Here is a 21001-nt window from a genome sequence, read left to right on the forward strand (position 1 = left end):
GCTTCTAGGTAGAAAGGGAGTTGAGAGCCCTGCCTGCTTTTGTTGTTTCTCAAGTGCCTTCATCCAAGGAGGTATATTTTGGTGTGGCATGTTTTCAGCTCCTTCATAGCTTTCATTTTAATGCTATGGAAAACATTTTTATGGTACAAATCAGAGAAGGAATAGTAAAAAAGAGGATTTTTGGCACGTTTTCTAAACTAACTGAATTTTTAATGTAAAAATTTAATTATTAAAAACTACTCTTTAAAAATTCTCTGGCTTGTTCACCCACAGAGCAATATTGAATAATTTTCAAGGAGAAAAACTGAACTCTTTTTTTTTTTTCAACAATAAGCTTTCTTTTTTACTTAACAAATTGTCCCATGAGGAAATAAAAAAATGTAAAGTTAGACTAAATTTGAATAAATCTTACTCATAATTGCTTTATAGATGGTCTTTTAACATTTAAGAATTGCACATTCTGATGACGCTTTTAATGATCTTATGTTTTCAGGGAGGAAATAAACACAAACGGTAAGGTAAAATTATAGAATTTGTCAGATCTCATAAATGAAAATGTGAAAGACTTCCAAAGCAATGATCTTACTGATATGCAAATTAAGAGCAGTTGTTACCTGTGCTACCCATTGAACCTCTGTAGTGTGCCATTTAAAACAACATTGTACATATGAACAGCTGTGTGACAATCATTTAATGAGAGCTAACTTCATACTTTTCATATATTTATTTACCTATTTTTTCTTTTAGGACCATACCCACAGCATATGGAAGTTCCTAGGCTAGGGGTCAAATCAGAGCTGCAGCTGCCAGCCTATACCACAGCCAGATGTGAGCTGTGTGTCTGTGACCTACACCGCAGCTCACAGCAACACCTCACTGAGCGAGGTCGGGGATCCAGCCTGCTTCCTTATGGATACTAGTTGGATTCGTTTTCCATGTGCCACAACAGGAACTCCCATAAATGACTTTAAATATCTTCTTAATCAACCTGATAACCTTGGGAACCCCCCCACCCTCCCCTCTGATGTGATTATGAACCTAATTGTAAAGCTATAATCTGTGTTAAGTTGGGCTACTAATTTTGAAAATCATTTTGAACTCACTTTAAGGCATTACTAAATATATGTTAAAATAACCTGTAAAAAATAATTATATAAGAATAGAAAAAATGGTATCAAAACAGCAAAGTATTTAATATTAATAAACCTGTATTTTTATTTTGTACATTGCAGGTGTGAGTATACAATTCCTTTGTTCCCCAAGACCTGAGGAGCCTGTTGAACATGTTACGGCATGTCTGCAGGCTTTGCACACCTTGCTAGATTCTCCTTATGCCCGAATCCATATTGCAGAAGATCAGGTACAGTGTATTTCTATAATGGATAATTAATTTATGCTTTGTCGACTCAGGTCACTGAGGAGGCTTGGGTTTGATCCTTGGCCCCACATGGTGAATTAAAGGATCCAGCATTGCCACAGGTGCAGCTAATTAAAAAAAAAAGAATTAAAATAATAATTTATGTTTTGTATTCATCAAATTTATCTTAAGATAATTTTCTCACATAGGAAATAAATATTATATAGTAAGTATTCAGGATTTTGGCTTTATCTAAGACCCTATATTGAATGTTGGATGACCAGGCATAGCTATACTAGAGATCCTCACTATAGTTTCTTTTATCTTTTCATGAGCAGTCAAGTAAAACTAAAAATTTAAAGGATACCTTCAGTCCCAGTTAATGATTCTACTAATAAAAGACTAAAGTAATTAATAAGGTTGTTAAATTATGTCACTTTTAAATGCTTAAGTTATCTCTCTCATTTAATGAAAATTTTTGCCCTGGCTCATTTAAAAATTTAACCAGGGATTTCCTTTTGTGGCTCAGCAGGTTATGAACACGACTAATGTACATGAGGAGGCGGGTTCAATCCCTCGCCTTGCTTAGTGGGTTAAAGGATCCAGGTGTTGCCATGAGCTGTGGTATAGGTCGCAGATGTGCCTTGGGCCCTGCATTGCTATGGCTGTGGGGTAGGCCAGCAGCTACAGCTCCAATTTGACCCCTAGCCCAGGGACATCCATATGCCACAGGGGCAGCCCTAAAAAGCAAAAAAAAAAAAAAAAGAAGTTTAATGAATTGCTTTTTCTAATTTCTGTATGGAATATTTAGAGAATTTTATTCTTGTTTCAGAAGCGAGCTACTGCTGGATTTATTATTTACCTTTTTAATTAGGAATTCTTTTACTTTCATCTTAACAACCATTCTTGGGACACCATCACTACCAAATAGTGTCACTTGGGATAATTTTCCATAAAACACAAAAAGATAAAAAACAAATTTCTTTATTGTATTATATCAGAATTAGTTTTGCACATAATGCTGCTTGGGGAAAAAAAAAGCCCCAAATGGAAAAGAAAAAAAAAAGCATATGCTGTGTGATTACCTTAACCCACTGAGTGAGGCTAGGGGTCGAACCCACATCCTCACAGACACTGTGTCAGGTTCTTAACCCACTGAGCCACAGTGGGAACTCCAGTTTTGTTTTTGCTTTTTAGAGCCGCACCTGCGACATATGGAAGTTCCCAGGCTAGAGGTAGAATCAGAACTGCAGCTGCCTGCTAATGCCACAGCAATGTGGGATCTGAGCCATATCTGCAGGCTACACCACAGCTCATGGCAAATGCTGGATCCTTAACCCGTGGAGCAAAGCTCAGGAATCAAATCTGCATCCTCATGGATACTAGTCAGGTTCGTAATCCACTGAGCCACGATGGCAACTCCCAGAACTCCAGTTATTTTGATTTTAACATAATATCTCACACACCTGAACACTTAGCTGTTTATTGTATTTAATAATGTTTTATTTATTCAAGCATTGCTTTACAACAGTTTGTATTGTTTCTGAGGTAGATCCTATACTTTCAACATTGTCCAAGTACAGTGACTCATAAATTCTACTCGTTCACCCAACAACTTTCACTTTGTCCTGCATCAACCACAACTTAAGGTTATGGATATCAAATATGATTTTACTGCACCTGGATTAGATTCGTGCAGTATAAGTGCCATGTTAGTGTATGAAGGTGTAATGATATTAAAGAAGAGGAGCACTGACATTATTATAGGAAAGTAAAGAGTGGCATTACACCTGGAACTGAGATAATGTTATAAATGTCAATTATATTTCAATAAAGTAAGTAAGGGAGTTCCTGCTGCATAACAGGATTGGCAGTGTCTCTACAGTGCTAGGACACAGCTTCCATCCCTGGCCCAGCACAGTGGGTTAAAGGATCCTGCATTGCTGCAGCTGCAGTGTAGGTTGCAAATGCGACTCAGATCTGATCCCTGGCCTGAGAACTCCACGTGCTGTGGGGTGGCCAAAAAAGAAAAAAAAAAAAAAAATGCAGGTAAATAAGTAAATAAATATTGCAAAATGGGTGGAGTGGGGAAGGCTTCTCTCAGGAGATGGTGGTTGGATCAAATATTAAAAGTCAATAAGAAATTACAAGAGGAATTTTTTTCCTCTTATAACTGCAAATACAAAAATAAGCATGAGAGAACATGACAGGGTTAAGGTCACTACTGCTGTTTACTATGGCTGAGATGAATGGAACATGTTGGCATTAGGAGACAAGGCTGAACAATAGGATAAAGGCCACATCACCCGAAGATTTCTTTATGTCATGTTAAATGGTTTAAAATCTATCTTGAAGGTGATAGGGAGTCGTTAAAAATGTTTAAATAGAGGAATGACATGATTAGATTTGTATTTCAGAAATACAATATACATAAATTGGATCACCCCATCAATCTTGGTTGTAAGATATGAGAAGGGAGGAAGTAATCCAGTAATGAAGCTGTTTTCATAATTCCATAGATATAACAAGTCCACGAGCCTAGGAAGACTGAATAAAGGACGATGGAGAGAGGGCCAAGACTGAAACTCTAGAGATAAATAGTAAATAAGGATCGAGATGAGGGAAACAAATCAGCAGTAGAGCCTGTTGGAGAGGTAGGATGAAAACCAAGAGAACAGAGTTATCAAAGACAGAAGAGAGTTTCAAGGACAGACAGCAGTCTCAAAAGGAACGGAGTCAGTACATGAGGACAGAAAAGAATCCAGAGTAGGTCATTGGTGCCCTCCGGCAGAGTATTTTCTCAACTATATAGAGCCAAATTGTAGAAGATTGGGGAGTGAATGAGAGAGTGAAGGAAGTGGAAGCATTTGATCTGGGAAAGGAAGAAGCAAGACAGAGACAGATGGAATAGAACAAGGAGGCTGGAATTCCCTGGTGGCTCACTGGGTTGAGGATCTGACATTGTCATTGCTGAGACTCTCGTTCCTCCTGTGGCAGTTGTGGGTTTGATCCCTGGCCTGGGAACTACTGAATACTGTGGCTGCAGCCAAAAAAGAAAAGGAAACAGAGATAACAAGGAGGCAGATAAGATAGAAGAATCTAAGAGGTTTTTTGAAGGGTAGGAGGAATTAGATAGGAAAGACTTGAGTAGGAGAGAGCAGCTTAGCCAGCGAAAGAGGCTGACAACATGCGGGGTATGATTGAGGTCCTTGAAGAGTCTTTGGATTTGGGGTATTCTTTTTTTTTTTTTTTTTTTTTTTCCTTTGCCACACTCATGGCATTCGGAATTTCCCAGGCCAGAGATTGAACCCGTACGACAGCAGTGACCGTGACGGATCCTTAACCTGCTGAGCCACCAAGGAACTCTTGGAGAATCTTTGGAAGTCAAACAGGATGGGGTAGGAAGCTCGTGAGGAAAGATTAATCAGACTTGGATAGATGCTTGATCTTAAGGAAAGAAGTAAAGGTGGCTTTGGTTGCAACTAAGTTTTTTTCTCCCTCTTTGACATTTGAGGGCAGTTCTTTAGATGGGTTTGATGTGGAAGATTGTGAGTGAGAGGCTTTTTAAAGCGAATAGTGAGTGAGTAGTGAAATTCTATAATAGTTTTTTTTTTTTTTTTGAGAAACTTCAAGACATTTGGATTTTCCTCAAATTTAAGCACATCTGATTTCTTGTTTTTATTTATTTATTTTTTGTCTTTTTTGTTGTTGTTGTTGCTATTTCTTGGGCCGCTCCCGCGGCATATGGAGGTTCCCAGGCTAGGGGTTGAATCGGAGCTGTAGCCACTGGCCTATGCCAGAGCCACAGCAACTCGGGATCCGAGCCGCGTCTGCAACCTACACCACAGCTCATGGCAACGCCGGATCGTTAACCCACTGAGCAGGAGCAGGGACCGAACCCGCAACCTCATGGTTCCTAGTCGAATTCGTTAACCACTGTGCCACGACGGGAACTCCTGATTTCTTGTTTTTAAATTGAATTTTTTCTATATCTAAATGATTTACTTTATGAAAGGACTTAACTATGACTCATTTTTTAATAATGAACATTTCTTTTTTCTTTTTAGGGCCACACCCACAGCATGTGGAAGTTCCCAGGCTAGGGATCGAATTGGAGCTGCAGCTGCCGGCCTACACCACAGCCATAGCAATGCAGGATCTGAGCTGTTTCTTTGACCTACACCATAGCCCACGGCAATGCTGGATCCTTAACACACTGAGTGAGGCCAGGGATCCAACCTGCAACCTCGTGGTTCCTAGTCAGATTCGTTTCTGCTGCGCCATGATGGGAATTCCTGTAATAGTTCTAAGATGAATCTGAAAGAGACTCATCAGAATGCCTAGAATCTCTAGTAGACTACTCCTATGTACTTAGGTTGGAAATCATAAAATTTAGAGTCACTAGACTTAGCAATACTGTTTAGTCCAGAAGAGAAAATAAATAGGAGAATTACCATTTTTAAAAGTAAAAACTGGAGTTCCCACTGTAGCGCAACAGGAACGGGTGGCATGTATCTCTGCAGCACGAGGATACAGGTTCGATACCCGATCCAGTGCAGTGGGTTAGATGATCTGGTGTTGACACAGCTATGGTGTAGGTTGCAACTGTAGCTGGGATCTGATCCCTGGCTTGGGAACTTCATATGCCATAGGGTGGCCCAAAAATAAAAGTAAAAGTAAAAATGATTTAAATACATAATAATTTGTTGACTGAAAATTTATTGAGATAAAATACAGCCATTTCTTAAGATTGTTATAATGTTTGCTACATAGTCCTATATTAATTTTTTAACTACCAAATTTATTTTTACAAGTATATTTTCTTAGATTTAATAATATAAAAGTATCCTTTGGAATTAAAATTAATTTCTCTCTATTAATTTATAATAGCTGATTGGTGTTGAGTTGCTGAGTGTTCTGCACCGTTTGCTCTTGACCTGGAATCCACCATCTGTCCAGCTGCTAGTGACTGGTGTTGTACAACAGATAGTAAGAGCTGCTCAGGATTATTTGCAAGAAAAAAGAAACACACTAAGTAAGCACTAGAAATTACACTAACTTTGAAGTAAACTTATCTATACTCTAATTTTTTAAATATTAATGTCAGAAAGTTGGGTTTTTTGGTTTTTTGTTTGCTTTTTAGGGCTGCACCTTCAATATATAGAAGTTCCCAGGCTAGGGATTGAATCAGAGCTGCAACTGCCGGCCTACACCACAGCCACAGCAACACAGGATCCGAGCCTCGTCTGTGACCTATACCGCAGCTCACAGCAATGCCGGATCCCCAACCCACTAAGTGAGGCCATGGATTGAACCCTCATCCTTATGGATGCTAGTTGAATTCATTTCCACTGAGCCATGACGGGACCTCCTAATGTTAGAAAGTTTTAAAGTAAAGAATTTAACCATCCATTTAGAAGACTTGCAATTGATTTTGCTTTTATTAGAAAGAACCACATGAAATTGGTCATATTCATCTTCAAACGTGTCAACTTCATATGTTTTAGCCTAACATATGTGTTTCTCCCATTATGAAATACATTCCTAATAAAAATACCTAATAAAACTTTTTGAAGTAAAAAACGAATTGCTCTTTCCTTTTTAGGAGAGGTCAATAAACAGAATTCTAGGAAGGCAGAGAATTATTCTGAAAAAGACATATGGCATCAGTTACACATTTAGTGGTAAACTCTTGTGAAAGAATTTATTAAACATACTTATTGTATTGTTTCATCTACTATTTGTAATTTTATGGCTGGGAATTTCACGAAATGTTCTTTTACCCAAGATGAAGATGATATGGAAAAAGAGTCCGGTCCTGTTTTAGGAGAAGGAGGTGACAGTGGTGGTCTCATTCCTGGAAAGTCTCTTGTGTTTGCAACCATGGAGCTATTGATGTTCATCCTAGTACGGCACATGCCGCATCTCAGTACCAAGATGTCAGACTCTCCGAGTCACACAGCCGCTAAAACTCGACTGTCAGAAGAAAGTTCTCGTCTGGTGGCAGCCACAGTTAGCATACTCTCTGACTTACCATCCCTTTGTTCACCAGCTGGTACAGTATTGACCACTGTTTGGAAATTTATTATACTGTATTAGTAATGAGCTTGCCTTTGAATCTGAATACTTTTATGACTTAGTTCCTCTTAAATCTTAAGGGAAAAATAGGTCTTCATAAGGGTTTTTTGTTTTTTGTTTTTTTTTCTTACCTTTGGGAGCCTATGAAGACTAAAAATTTAAAATACCAAAAGCCCAAAATGCTCTTTTCAGATATATTTCAAACAAACTTCAGCAAAGAGATAGAACCATAGCTTGAGGAAAGACGTTAAATGTTAATAGATAGACATAAAGTGGAATTACTGAACCCTTTATTTTCTGGTCTGGTTGATGCTCTTGAGGAATACTGACAAACTGACAAATGTCAGAGGATGGTGACAACCTACTTGAAGGAGCAACTAAAGAAATTGTCGCTAAAAAAGATAATAGCTTTCTGCAGACACCTGAAGAACTATTGGATGGAAAAGTAGCCTTTCCCTCTGTTGTATCTAGAAGGTGGAGATAGTATCAGGAGATATAAAGGTAAATTTCAGCTCCATCCAAGCCCGCAGATGTGAAAACAGTGAATTCTCCATCATTGGAGCTCTGCAGGCAGACTGCAGTGGCTGCATGTGAGAGTGGTGAATGGAGTCTTTCATTAAGTCAGTGGTTGAATTTGATTACCTTAGAGTTCTTTCAGCTCCAAATCCTAGGATTCTTTCATTTCTTTCTGGCTTGCCTGTATAGTCTTTTTATTATTTTCCTGGCCTAATTAGCACTCACAGACTGTTCTAAGGCTGACTTAGTGCAGTGAGATTGATTACTTGTCATGGAATTGCTATACCATTCACCAAGTGTCTCAAATACTTCTCAAATTATTTGGTAGTGTATTCCTTATGTTTTTCTACCTTCCTTCCTCCTTTTCATTATAAAGGGCATGACATATTAAATAGGTGAAATATTGGAAGTAATAAAAACAAGGCAAATTGGGAAAAGAAAGAAATATTGTCTTTGAAGTAACTTGTGACTTATTTTCTTTTTCAAACATTGAATTATAGTAATAGTAGTGAAGTAAATTTTGTATAAATACATATTAAACCAGTCAGTTGTAAGAAATTATAAATAATTTAAGCAATTGTAATATGGGAACTGGAGTATGAGGTAATATGTTTTGTTTTTATTTCAGGATGTATGACAATCCTGCCCACGATTCTGTTTTTAATTGCAAGAATATTGAAAGACACAGCAATAAAGTCTGCAGATAATCAGGTTCCTCCACCAGTCAGTGCAGCTCTTCAAGGGATCAAAAGTATTGTGACACTTTCAATGGCCAAAACCGAGGAAACTCAGAAACAGTGGACAGCTCTAATTCGTAGTACTCTTGCATGCATCCTAGAATATTCTCAACCAGGTAACCTGATCGGTTTTACAATTTTTAATTTATTAGGATATGTATTCCCTAAAAATTAATTGAATGAGCTAGTCAGGAAACTACTGTATAACATTGCATCAACTCAGAGAGGTGTTTAAGTCCCATTTTTCAGAAGTGAACTTGAGCTTCCTATTCCAGATTTTGATTCTGAATGCCCTTATCTTGGCACTTACATAGATGTTGGGGAGTTTTCCCAAATAGAAAGGATGTAGTACATATAAAACTCGTATACACTGACTTGAAGTCTTATGTAGTTGTCAATCTCTTATATTTTAATCAGTTATTATTCATTCCACTATCAACAGATATTTTTACTGTTTCCGAATTTTCCCAATTATAAAAATTATCTCAGTGAACAGTCTTATAAATTCCTCATGTACCTGTGCTGGGAGATTTTCTAGGGCATACACCTAAACATGAAATTGATGGCACATTTTAATTTTATCAGACATTGCCAAATTGCTCTCCAAAGTAGCTCTATGAATTTACACTTCTACCAGCAGTGTTGGATCTCTACCAATACACGGTATTTCAGACTTTTAAATTTCACTGTCTGATGGGTACAGTATAGTATCTTACTTTAATTTTCAAATTTTCTTAGTGAGTATAAGCATTTTTCATGTTTGTGTTTCATTTGGGAGAGAAATGCAGATTCATATTTTTATCCATTTTTCTCCTAACTTTTTATTTCATTTTATTTCTGTTGTAATTGTGAGAGGATTGATTATTAAATAATTAAAGATTTGCCATATTGCCTATTAAAAGATTTCCACACTGTCTTGAGAATGTGGAGTATGCCCAAGAATGAACATATAGGGCAGTGAAACAGAACAGATTGTTTTAAAACAGACATTCATCCTTATAAGAATATAATACATGATGAGGAGTTCCCGTCGTGGCGCAGTGGTTAACGAATCCGACTAGGAACCATGAGATTGCGGGTTCGGTCCCTGCCCTTGCTCAGTGGGTTAACGATCCGGCGTTGCCGTGAGCTGTGGTGTAGGTTGCAGACGCGGCTCAGATCCCGCATTGCTGTGGCTCTGGCGTAGGCCGGTGGCTACAGCTCCGATTCAACCCCTAGCCTGGGAACCTCCATATGCCGCGGGAGCGGCCCAAGAAATAGCAACAACAACAAAAAGACAAAAGACAAAAATAAATAAATAAATAAATAAATACACTTTCAAAAAAAAAAAATAATAATACATGATGAAGTCACATCCATTATTCTTCAAATGGTTTGTGTCAATTAGCCATTCGATTTGTCAGTTCTAGTTAGGTCCTCATCTTATATCGTGACTCAAAATAAATACCAGATAAGTTAAAATGATAATGCAAAAATTTTAAAATAGATAAAGAAGATGTAGATGAATTTTTTGTCAGAATGGCAAAGGACTGTGTAAGTATAGGTCAATGGTAAATATCACAGAGGAAAATATCAATGTATTGGACTATAGAGTTCAACTTCTACCTGTCAAACAGTGTATGGTAGAAGTTGGGTGGTATCATTTTAAACTTATACAGTTCTGTATGTCAATTACATCTCAATAAAACTGGAAGAAAAAAATTTTTTTTTTGTCTTTTTGCCATTTCTTAGGCCGCTCCTGCGACATATGGAGGTTCCCAGGCTAGGGGTCGAATCGGAGCTGTAGCCACCAGCCTACACCAGAGCCACAGCAATGCGGGATCCAAGCCGTGTCTGCGACCTACACCACAGCTCACGGCAACGCCAGATCCCCAACCCACTGAGCAAGGGCAGGGATTGAACCCACAACCTCATGGTTCCTCGTCGGATTCGTTGACCACTGAGCCATGACGAGAACTCCAAGAAAAAAAATTTTTAATAAAAGATAGCTAAAAAAGATCAGAAACTGACAATAATGTTTATATGTGTTAATATCATTAATACACAAAGAATTCTTATAAGAACATTTAACACCCAATATAAGAAAGAAGATAGGAAAGAGCACACATTTGTAAAAAGGAAAAAGATGCCCACCAGGCATATAAAAAAATTAGCCATTTTATTATATAAGCAAAGAAATACATAGAAAAACAAAGTAATAAAAATTTTTATGTGTAAAACTGACTTAAAAAAATATGAGTATGTACAGGTGGAGTCAGTACCAGGAGAACATTTTCATATTTTGCTGAAGGAAGTTTAAAACAGTTGAAGAATTCCTTAGTGCCTCAACACATTAAGGGTCTGATGTCACTACTGTGGCTTAGGTCACTGCCGTGGTGCAGGTTCCATCCCTGGCCCAGGCATGGCCAAAAAGATAAACAGTTTAAACTTTCAAGAATTCAATTCTGCAAAATGCCCAAAAAGCCTTTAAGAATTCAAACTTTGACCTCACTGATCCAAGACTTATATTCAAAGTTACTTATCTGAATATAGAGAGTTATTTAGACTAACCCAGACACCATAAAACGGTAAACAAATACTTAGAAATTAAACTGTCGCTCGATGGTACAATGCTATGGCTCCCCGTGCCATTTCGGGAATTCCTTTTTTTTTCATTTGTAAAAACTTCAATTTTGAAATAATTTTTAAAAACTTCAATTTTGAAAGATTTAAAACTTAAAAAAAAAATACAAGAATATTAAAGTGAACTCCAAGATTCCTTTCTCCTAGATTCACCAATTGTTGCCACATATGTTTTTTTGCTCTGTAATCCACATAGTATTGTTAATATTACATTATTAATTTTGGCGAACCACTTGAGAATACACTGAAGTCATCATGACTTTCTACTCCTAAATACGTCACAGAAATCCTAACAAGAAGTCTCTTACGTAACCACTGAAAAATTATCAAATTGAGGCAATTTAACATCGATGCATGGAGTTCTCACTGTGACTCAGAGAGTTAAGAACCCAACATAGTGTCCTTGAGGGTGCAGGTTTGATCCCTGGCCTCACTCAGCTGGTTAAGGATTCGGCATTGCCCCAAGCTGCGGTGTGGGCCACAGATGCAGCCCAGATCCAGTGTTGCCGTTGCTGTGGCCTGCAGCTGCAGGTCTGATTCAAGCCCTGGCCCGCAAGTGCAGCAATAAAAAGAAAAGAAAAAAATGGATACAGTGTTCTTACTTTTCATATGCAAATTTCAGCAGTTTTGCTGATAGTTGTCCTCAGTTTTTATCTTTCAGGGCATTAGGTTTTTTTAAAGTACAGGTTATCTTTTATAGAATGTTCTTTGATTTGGTATTGTCTGAATTTTATCTCATGATGAGATTCAGGTTGTACATAAGTATTGTTAGTCTTTCACAGTGCATCATATAAAGAGGCATATAATGTTGCTATGTCCCATTATTGGGGAACTTTACGTTAGTAACCTAAGTTGGTGTTTGCCATGTTTCTCCCTATAAAGTTGACATTCCCCTTTACAGTTAATACAGAATTTGTTGGGAGGTACTTTAAGACTGTGTCAGTTGTTGGCTCTTCATCAAACTTTCACCCAACTTTCAGCAAATGGTTTTAGCATTTGTTGTTCTTGAATTGATTATTAGTATGATGATGTCAGAATGATAATTTTCTAACTTCTACATTTATTTGTTCCTTTTATATTTATTAGCTGGCATTTTACTGAAAGAGAGCTTTGTCCTTGCCCTCCCTTTATTATTTATATGTTTGTTTACTTCTGTCACTGTGGACTCATGATTCTTTTTCTAATTCAGTGGGTTCTTTACTTTCATTTTGACATGCCCCAAGATATAGCAGACTCATCTTGTACTTTCTGGCACCAAGATGTAGCAGACTCATCTTGTATTTTCTCTGTTACTATTCTGGAATCAATTACTTGTCCCAAAAGCCCTGGTTCCTTTTAGTAGAGAATGGTGTATCTTTTTAAATTTTTTTTTTAAAGTATACATGATTAACAGTGTTGTGTTAATTTCTGGTGTACAGCAAAGTGATTCAGTTATATGTATGTATACACATGTTCTTTTTCATATTCTTTTCCTTTATGCTTTATTACAGGATATTATAGGATATTGTGTATTAATCTTGTATCCTGCTACTTTGCTGAATTCATTTATCAGTTCTAATAGTTTTATGTGGAGTCTTTAGGGTTTTCTAAATATAGTATCACTTCTTCCACATGTAATGACAATTTTACCTCTTCTTTTACACTTTGGATACCTTTTATTTCTTTTTCTTTTCTGATTGCTTTGACTAGGACTTCCAATACTATGTTGAATAGAAGTGGTGAGAGTGGGCATCCTTGTCATGTTTCAGATTTTAGCAGCAAGGCTTTCAGCTTTTCACCATTGAGTATTAGGTTGGCTGTGAGATTAACTTTTTTATTTATTTTTTATTTTATTTCATTTCATTTTATTATTCCTTTTTTTAGGGCTGCTTCTGCAGCATATGGAGCTTCCCAGGCTAGGAGTCTAATCGGAAGTGTAGCTACTGGCCTACACCACAGCCACAGCAACACCAGATGTAAACTGCATCTGCAACCTATACCACAGCTCACGGCAACGCTAGATCCTTAACCCACTGAGCAAGGCCAGGGATCGAACCCACAACCTCATGGTTCCTAGTCAGATTCGTTAACCATTGGGAACTCCAAGATTAACTTTTTTAAATTAGATGCCAAATCTTCTTAAAGTCACAATTTAAAAATAAAATGTTAATTTTCAGACAAAAAGCTGCTTGTAGTGTCGTGAGTTAGAGATTATTCTCATTTCACCTAGAATAATATTTCTATGGTAGAATTCTCAGGTTTTTATCATATATGACTTAGATTATTGTAAATTGGATAAATCTTTTAAACTTTACATCTTTCTCTTTTCTTTATGTTCCTTACACTCTTCTCAACTGTTGTTCTTAGGTCATTCTATTTTATGAAAAGTTGGTACCCTCATTATGAGAGAATGTTAGCATATCAAATAGATCTGCTTATAATTCTAGTGAAGTACTGATAATCACTGGGTATTTGTAATTGCCAAATTAGCTCAAATTCACATGTAAAAATGTTGATATGAGTTCCTGTTGTGGCTCAGTAGTAACAAACCTGACTAGTATCCATGAGGATGCGGGTTTGATCCCTGGCCTCACTCAGTGGGTTAAGGATCTGGCATTGCACTGAGCTGCAGTGTAGGTCGAAGATATGGCTCAGATCCTGCATCACTGGGGCTGTGGTATAAGCCAGCAGCTGCAGCTCCAATTTAACCCCTAGCCTGGGAACTTCATACCCTGCATCTATGGCCCAAAAAAAGCCAAAAGAAAAAAACAAGAAGTTGATAAGTTCAGCTGTAGAAAAAAAAATGGTGATCATAAAATAGTTTGAGTCTCTTATATGTTCAGTAATAATTGTTTCTTAGAATAAATGTATGTATTTCCTGTATTTCTAATTGCATACTGTATTGCCATTAACTATTCCTAAATAAATGATGGTAATAGCAAGAAATGTTTTTTTTTTTTAATTATGAGAGTACTATCTTTAGGAAATTGTACAAGTTTTTTTGTTTACGGTTGTGTAGAATTTATAGGTTTCATGTTTTACTAAGTGCAAAAGTGAGATCACTAAGAAGACATACTCTGGATTTTTAAATTAGAACATTTTATCATTTAACTCTGTTGGAAGGAGAGTATTTGGAAATTTTTGATCAATCTAAACTACAAAGAAGTTAAATGGCTTTTAACTATTTTATATTTCCATATTTTATATTTTTCATATTAGAGTTCTTAGGATATATGTGTGAATTTTTTCAATTAATGTACCATCTAGAAAAAAAGAGAGAACTTAAATACAGGGACTTCTAATAAAGTGTCCCCCAAGTTTCCTCAATAGTAGATGAGTTCTATTCTTAAAGTCGTTTATACATTCTATTAGAGTTGAAGTACTGCTGTACAGGTGGTTGGAGAATGAAGGTTATTGTTCAAGACTGAAATTTTGAAGCATTTTAGAAATAGCATATTGCTTTCATTTTATATATATATGTATGTAATTATTATTTATATATTTCAGAAGATTCTATGCCTATGCCTGATGAAGTAAGCATGCTAACAGCAATTGCACTCTTCCTGTGGTCTGCTGGAAGTGAAATAATAGGAGTCCAGTCACTGCAGAATGGCTGCATGAATAGATTTAAAAATGCATTAAATTCATGTGATCCATGGGTAAGTTACACTTAAAACATAGTGGTAAGTCTTCCACTTTAGCAAGAAAATTTTAGATGTGCTTAACACCGAGGACATTAAAGAATAAATATATAAGGTATTTTAAATGGGCCTATTGGAAATTAGGTTTTCTAGAAAATAAATTTTATTGTTTTACAGTGTCAGAATCTAAACTAATGAGCAAAAAAAAAAAAAAAAAACCTGCTGCACATCAGAAAAAGAAGCACTTTCGTAACATCTGCCTCTCTCTTGCTGAATCAGAGTCTCCAAATGTGTGTCCAAAGATCTGTATTTTTATAACACTCCCCAGGTATTTTTTATGTCCAGCAATGTTTGGCAGCTTTTCTTCTACCAAGCACTAAAACAGTTTTTTCCCATTATTTTTCTCCTATGTTGATGGATCTGCCTTTCTTTGTTGGTTTGTTTGTTATTAATATGAAGTCTTTCTAATCTAAAGTGAAGCCACTGAGACCTTACTTTCAAGACCTAGAACACTTAAATTGATAAAAGCAGTCATTTCCAGGGAATCCAAATGGAGTTGAGGTGTCTAAATAATATATTTTTATAGCTTTGTTTGACATCATTTAGATATTAGCCTTCCATACTAAATATGTGAGGTTAAATGAAAAGGGCAATTATAAATTAAACAAAGAATTAAAAACAGAAATTAGAATTTTTGATTAATTTCTTTTCAGTTTTATTTAGCTAATGTATTAGAAGTTTTATTACTGCATTTCTTTTTTTATTATTTTTTAATGATTTTTATTTCCTCCATGATGGTTTACAGTGTTCTATCAATTTCTACTATCTATTACTCCATTTCTGTAAGTAGAAAATAGCATTAATTTGTCCCACATTGCTATTTTCATCCTGCGGTATTGCTTCTTTTCAGTACATATTAAGATGCAGTGTGATTGTAGAGCAAATAAGAACTATCACAAATGTTAATTAATAAAGTGATTTTCTTCTATAGGTTCAAGCCAAATGTTACCAGCTTCTCCTCTCGGTCTTTCAACATTCCAACCGTGCCCTTTCAACTCCCTATATCCATACATTAGCTCCAATCGTGGTTGAAAAGCTAAAAGCTGTTGAAAGAAATAGACCAGCCAATAATACAGAACTTTTAGCTGTTCAAGAAGGAATCAAAGTTCTTGAAACTTTGGTTACTCTTGGGGAAGAACAGAACAGTAAGTATTTTCCTGTGAAAAGATTTCCATGAATCTAAAATGAAGGTTTGTATTTTATATAAATCTTATTTGCTATTTGACACAGGCCACAGCAGTAATAGTCCCTTTCCTAAGGACGATTATGGTTACTGTCTGAAAGCCTAATGTTTTTGCTATTTATTTTTTAAGAGCAAAAGTTTAAAGTAAATTACTAATGGCATTTCAATCCATGGATTTTTTTCTTTCTAGGAATGTACTCTTTAAGAACCAGGGGAAATATGAATGTTTAGTAGATTTTTAAAAATAATACATTTTGGTGTTCATAATAGAGGTATAAAGAAGCTTTTTAACAAGTAAGACCAGAATGTTCCCATCGTGGCTCAGTGGAAACGAATCTGACCATCATACATGAGGACACAGATTTGATCCCTGGCCTTACTCATTGGGTTAAGGATCCAGGCTCTGCCGTGAGCTGTGGTGTAGGTCGCAGACACGGCTCAGATCTCATGTTGTTGTGGCTGTGGCATAGGCCAGCGGCCACAGCTCTGATTCGACCCCTAGCCTGGGAACCTCCATATGCTGCAGAAGCAGCCCTATAAAGACAAAAAAAAAAGTAGGACCAGATTAGTATTAATGCCAAACATCATTATTAAAATACCTCAAAATAAACTTTTTAATTTTTTAAAATGAAGAACTACCACATTTTATCCATTTAACCAGAGACCTTAACACCTACTCCTCTTTATTCCATGCTATCTTGATTTTATCACCATCTAAAATTTATCTTAAGAAATATGACCTTTGTTAGCAGACTATGCTTTTTAAATTAGTACCTTATGACTGAATGTTAAGCTGTTTATTGTTTTTCAAGATCATAAATTAGATGCATATTCTTATACAGATATCTTTGCACACATGCACACTTTATTATTTCTATTAGATAAATTCCTTAAAGTGAAATTATTGGGCCAAAGGAATGCACATTTTTAAGGCTGATTACTCTCCAGATAAATATTACATCAGTTTTTTCCATCATAAATTTTTTTCTCTTATCATGAAAGAATTTCACAGTAAACTGGAAAGGTAGTAGAGATTTTAAAAAGCTATTGCTAATAGCTTCCCTATAAGATAATCCAGAACTATGATAGTAGAAGAGAAAAATACAGAAGTGATTATGAAAAAAAAAAAGACCTGATTTGATGGGTAAGTGGTATAGGGACAAAAGAAAGAGAAGGGACAAATATTACTGTGTTTATTTGTATTGTATTGAAAGAAGCATGGAAACAGTGTTAAAATTGGAAAAATCGGGGAGTTCTCATTGTGGCACAGTGGAAATGAATCCAACTAGTATCCATGAGGATGTAGGTTCTATGCCTGGCTTTGTTCAGTGTGTCAGGGATCCAGCATTCTGTGGCCGTGGTGTAGGCCAGCAGCTGTAGCCCCAGTTCGACACCTAGCCTGGGAAGTTCTATATGCTGCAGATGCAGCCCTAAAAAGCAAAAAAAGAAAAAAGAAATGCTGTTTGGGAAGAGTTGATAAGTTTAGTTGAAATTAGATACTAATTATTTGGGTAGACATGTTATAGCTTATATTATGACTCATGTTTGGTAACTCAGCATAATTTTATCTTTATTTTTATTTTACTCACTGTAAGCTCCATTAACATGGGGACTAAATCTTAGTCATTTTGTAATCCTAGCATTGAGCTTATTGACATTTGCATAGTCAGTATTTAAAATGTATGTGAGTTGAGTTGACCCTTGGGATCAGTTCCTGAACAGGTACCCTGATTTAGGCAGGGAAAAGAGTCTCATACTTTTTCTTTTTTTTTCTTTTTTTTTGTCTTTTTGCTATTTCTTGGGCCGCTCCCGCAGCATATGGAGGTTCCCAGGCTAGGGGTCTAATCGGAGCTGTAGCTGCCAGCCTATGCCAGAGCCGCAGCAACTCGGGATCCGAGCCACGTCTGCAACCTACACCACAGCTCATGGCAACGCCGGATCGTTAACCCACTGAGCAAGGGCAGGGATCTAACCCGCAACCTCATGGTTCCTAGTCGGATTTGTTAACCACTGCGCCACGACGGGAACTCCTCATACTTTTTCAAATAATTCACTATTAGTTTGAATTCTTTTAACAATAAGAATATATTTATATATTATTCATGAAATTAAATGTAGTTTAATAATTTGACTTTACAGGATTCATTAAATAAATAACTCTTTAATTTTACATTTAATTAATTTAAGGTATAAAATAACCAAAGCAGGAGTTCCCGTTGTGGCTCAGTGGTTAACGAATCTGACTAGGAACCATGAGGTTGCAGGTTTGATCCCTGGCCTCGCTCAGTGGGTTAAGGATCTGGTGTTGCCAGGAGCTATGGTGTAGGTCACAGACGCAGCTCCGATCTGGCATTGCTGTGGCTCTCGTGTAGGCTAAAGGCTACAGCTCCGATTAAACCCCTAGCCTGGGAACCTCCATATGCTGCGGGCTCGGCCCTTGAAGAGATAAAAAGACAAAATTAAATTAAATAAAAAAATAAAATAAAATAATCAAAGCAATGTAGCTTCAATTCTTCAACCGATTTCCAATATTTAGTACTAGTAAGTTATATGAACAGTAAGCACCATTATGATTTTTTCATTTTTTAAAAGGCTGCTTCACTCAGATAAAAGATGTTTTGTACTATAGCAATATTTTTAATGGTAGAGTAAGCAATTGGCATTATTATTACTCTTTTTTTTTTGGTCTTTTTGTCTTTGTTTAGGGCCATTCCCACGGCACATGGAGGTTCCCAGGCCAGGGGTCTAATCAGAGCTGTAGCCGCTGGCCTACATCACAGCCACAGCAACGTGGGATCCGAGCCCTGTCTGCAACCTACACCACAGCTCACGGCAACACCGGATTCTTAACTCACTGATCAAGGCCAGGGATTGAACCCACAACCTCAGCGTTCCTAGTCAGATTCGTTAACCACTGAGCCACGATGGGAACTCCAGCAATTGGCATTTTTAAAAAAATAAAACTAAATCCAAGGTTAAGTGCCATGCAAAAGCCAAATGAAAATGATTGCCATCACATTAACATCTCACATTCACTCATTGCTCTGATGGTTTCCTCCTAATGAATGCTTTAGGTTTCTGTTCCCTATTCCTTTTAAACGGCAACCTCCCTATTATGGAATACCCTCAAAAATTTCATAATTTTGTTCTCAAAATACGTTTTACCAGGTGGCATTTATAGAGTGTTCATTCATTTTTAACCTTTTAGCTAGTATTTTTTAATAAAACAAATTAATAAAAACATGAAATACGTAATCTTATTAGGAAATCAAACCTGATTTCCTACCCTATGATGTTCTGAGCCAAATGGGCAATCTAAAGATTTCCTACCCTAACATGGGTTGGATGGTTAGTAAACAGTCAATTATGAATAATTATTGAGGCCTAAAATAGATTGTGCACGTTTTCTTGTATTTCATCGTAATTCAGACTACCATGGTAAATACCTAGTTTTTAAATAAAATTTATTGGAATTTTCAGATTTGTGATTATCTTCAGACTTTATCTTTGTTATTTGCAGGAGTCCAATTACTTGCTCTTTTAGTTCCCACTTTGATCTCATACCTACTGGATGAAAAGTCTTTTGCCTTAGCAAGCACAACTTCCAAAGATCTTCATGAGTTTGCACTCCAGAATTTAATGCATATTGGACCTCTGTATCCACATGCTTTCAAGACAGTAATGGGAGCAGCTCCGGAGTTGAAAGTACATTTGGAAACTGCTGTTCGAGCAAGCCAAGCTAGCAAAGCTAAAGCAGCTGCCAGGCAGCCAGCCCCGACTGTGCATTCCGCACCAACAATTAAGCTAAAAACAAGTTTTTTTTAACTTGCTGTCCCATTCATTTTGTTTATATTGTCAACTAGCAACTAATTAGTGATAGCCATTGTATCATTCCATGCTGTAAGTTTAATTCTATTTGTGTTTTTGGAATTAGATGCTTCCAAGGAGGTTAAGTGAAATAATGCTCACACTGGTTTCTGATCTTGAAGGAATGACTTTCTTTTTTATCATGTGAATGTGCTTCATTTTCTTCCCTAATAATGATTCTCTTTCATTAATATATTTTTTTAAACACTGAGCCATAGTCTTTTAAATTAAATGCAAAAAAGTTGTATCATGTAGTTGGGTGCCTGTTGATACTGTCAGGGAAGAAATAGGTCAGTATTTAGCATCTGTTATGCAAAAAATTGATTGAAAAAAACCTATAATTTAAATTTTGAAGTAACCAAAATAATGCAAAGTGTCTATTTCATGGTGTGTATATTAAGAATAAAGTCACATTTTCTTAGCACTTCTCGGAATATCCTTACCTTTCTGATAAACCTTTTTAGTTTCATGTTAGATTACTAAATTATGCTTGTGTCTATTTTAGTTAACTCTCATGTAAAGATCCATTAAAGTGTTTCAAATGTGGGGTAATGTTTTGCTTTTTTTTAATGGCTAGCATTTGGCCTTGGTTATGCTTTGTAATTACAAAGCCTTGAGTTCTGGCTATGATGATTAATTTCATTCATCAAATATTTATTGAGTGCCTCCATGTATAAGACATCAAGCTAAGTGCTGCAGGGTACACAAAGATGAATTAGTCATAATTATAGTTATGCCAATCTCTCATGCAGGGTGAATTTTACCACGTCAAATGGATAATTGATGAAATGAATGTTTGCCACAGTGTTTAGCACATTTTGAACACCAGGTTTTACTGGGCAGTGTAATGTAGACTGTATTTTCAAAAGCAAATCACCTTTCTGAACATTCCAAATGCATACCTATTCTTTTTTTTTTTTTTTTTTTTTGTCTTATTTGCCTGTTCTAGGGCCGATCCTGT

General features: G+C 36.4%; 1 protein-coding gene across 2 annotated transcripts in view; it reads left to right on the forward strand.

Annotated features, from left to right (window-relative positions):
* HEATR5B (HEAT repeat containing 5B) overlaps window positions 1-20587 on the forward strand; it is a 118529-nt gene extending 97942 nt beyond the window's left edge. Inside the window, exons 30-36 of one of the 2 annotated variants that reach the window (XR_002342772.1) lie at window positions 1233-1360; window positions 6248-6392; window positions 7146-7936; window positions 8580-8804; window positions 14797-14948; window positions 15922-16135; window positions 19694-20587. Coding sequence is in view for 1 of the 2 variants with exons in the window: in XM_003481246.4 (XP_003481294.1) it covers window positions 1233-1360; window positions 6248-6392; window positions 7146-7412; window positions 8580-8804; window positions 14797-14948; window positions 15922-16135; window positions 19694-19998 (1436 nt within the window). In the remaining variant the exon portion in view is untranslated. The remainder of the gene's footprint in view (window positions 1-1232; window positions 1361-6247; window positions 6393-7145; window positions 7937-8579; window positions 8805-14796; window positions 14949-15921; window positions 16136-19693) is intronic. The other variant, XM_003481246.4, reaches the window with a different exon arrangement.

This window comes from Sus scrofa, chromosome 3 (assembly GCF_000003025.6).
Source record: "Sus scrofa isolate TJ Tabasco breed Duroc chromosome 3, Sscrofa11.1, whole genome shotgun sequence".
NCBI classification, from domain to species: Eukaryota; Metazoa; Chordata; class Mammalia; order Artiodactyla; family Suidae; genus Sus; species Sus scrofa.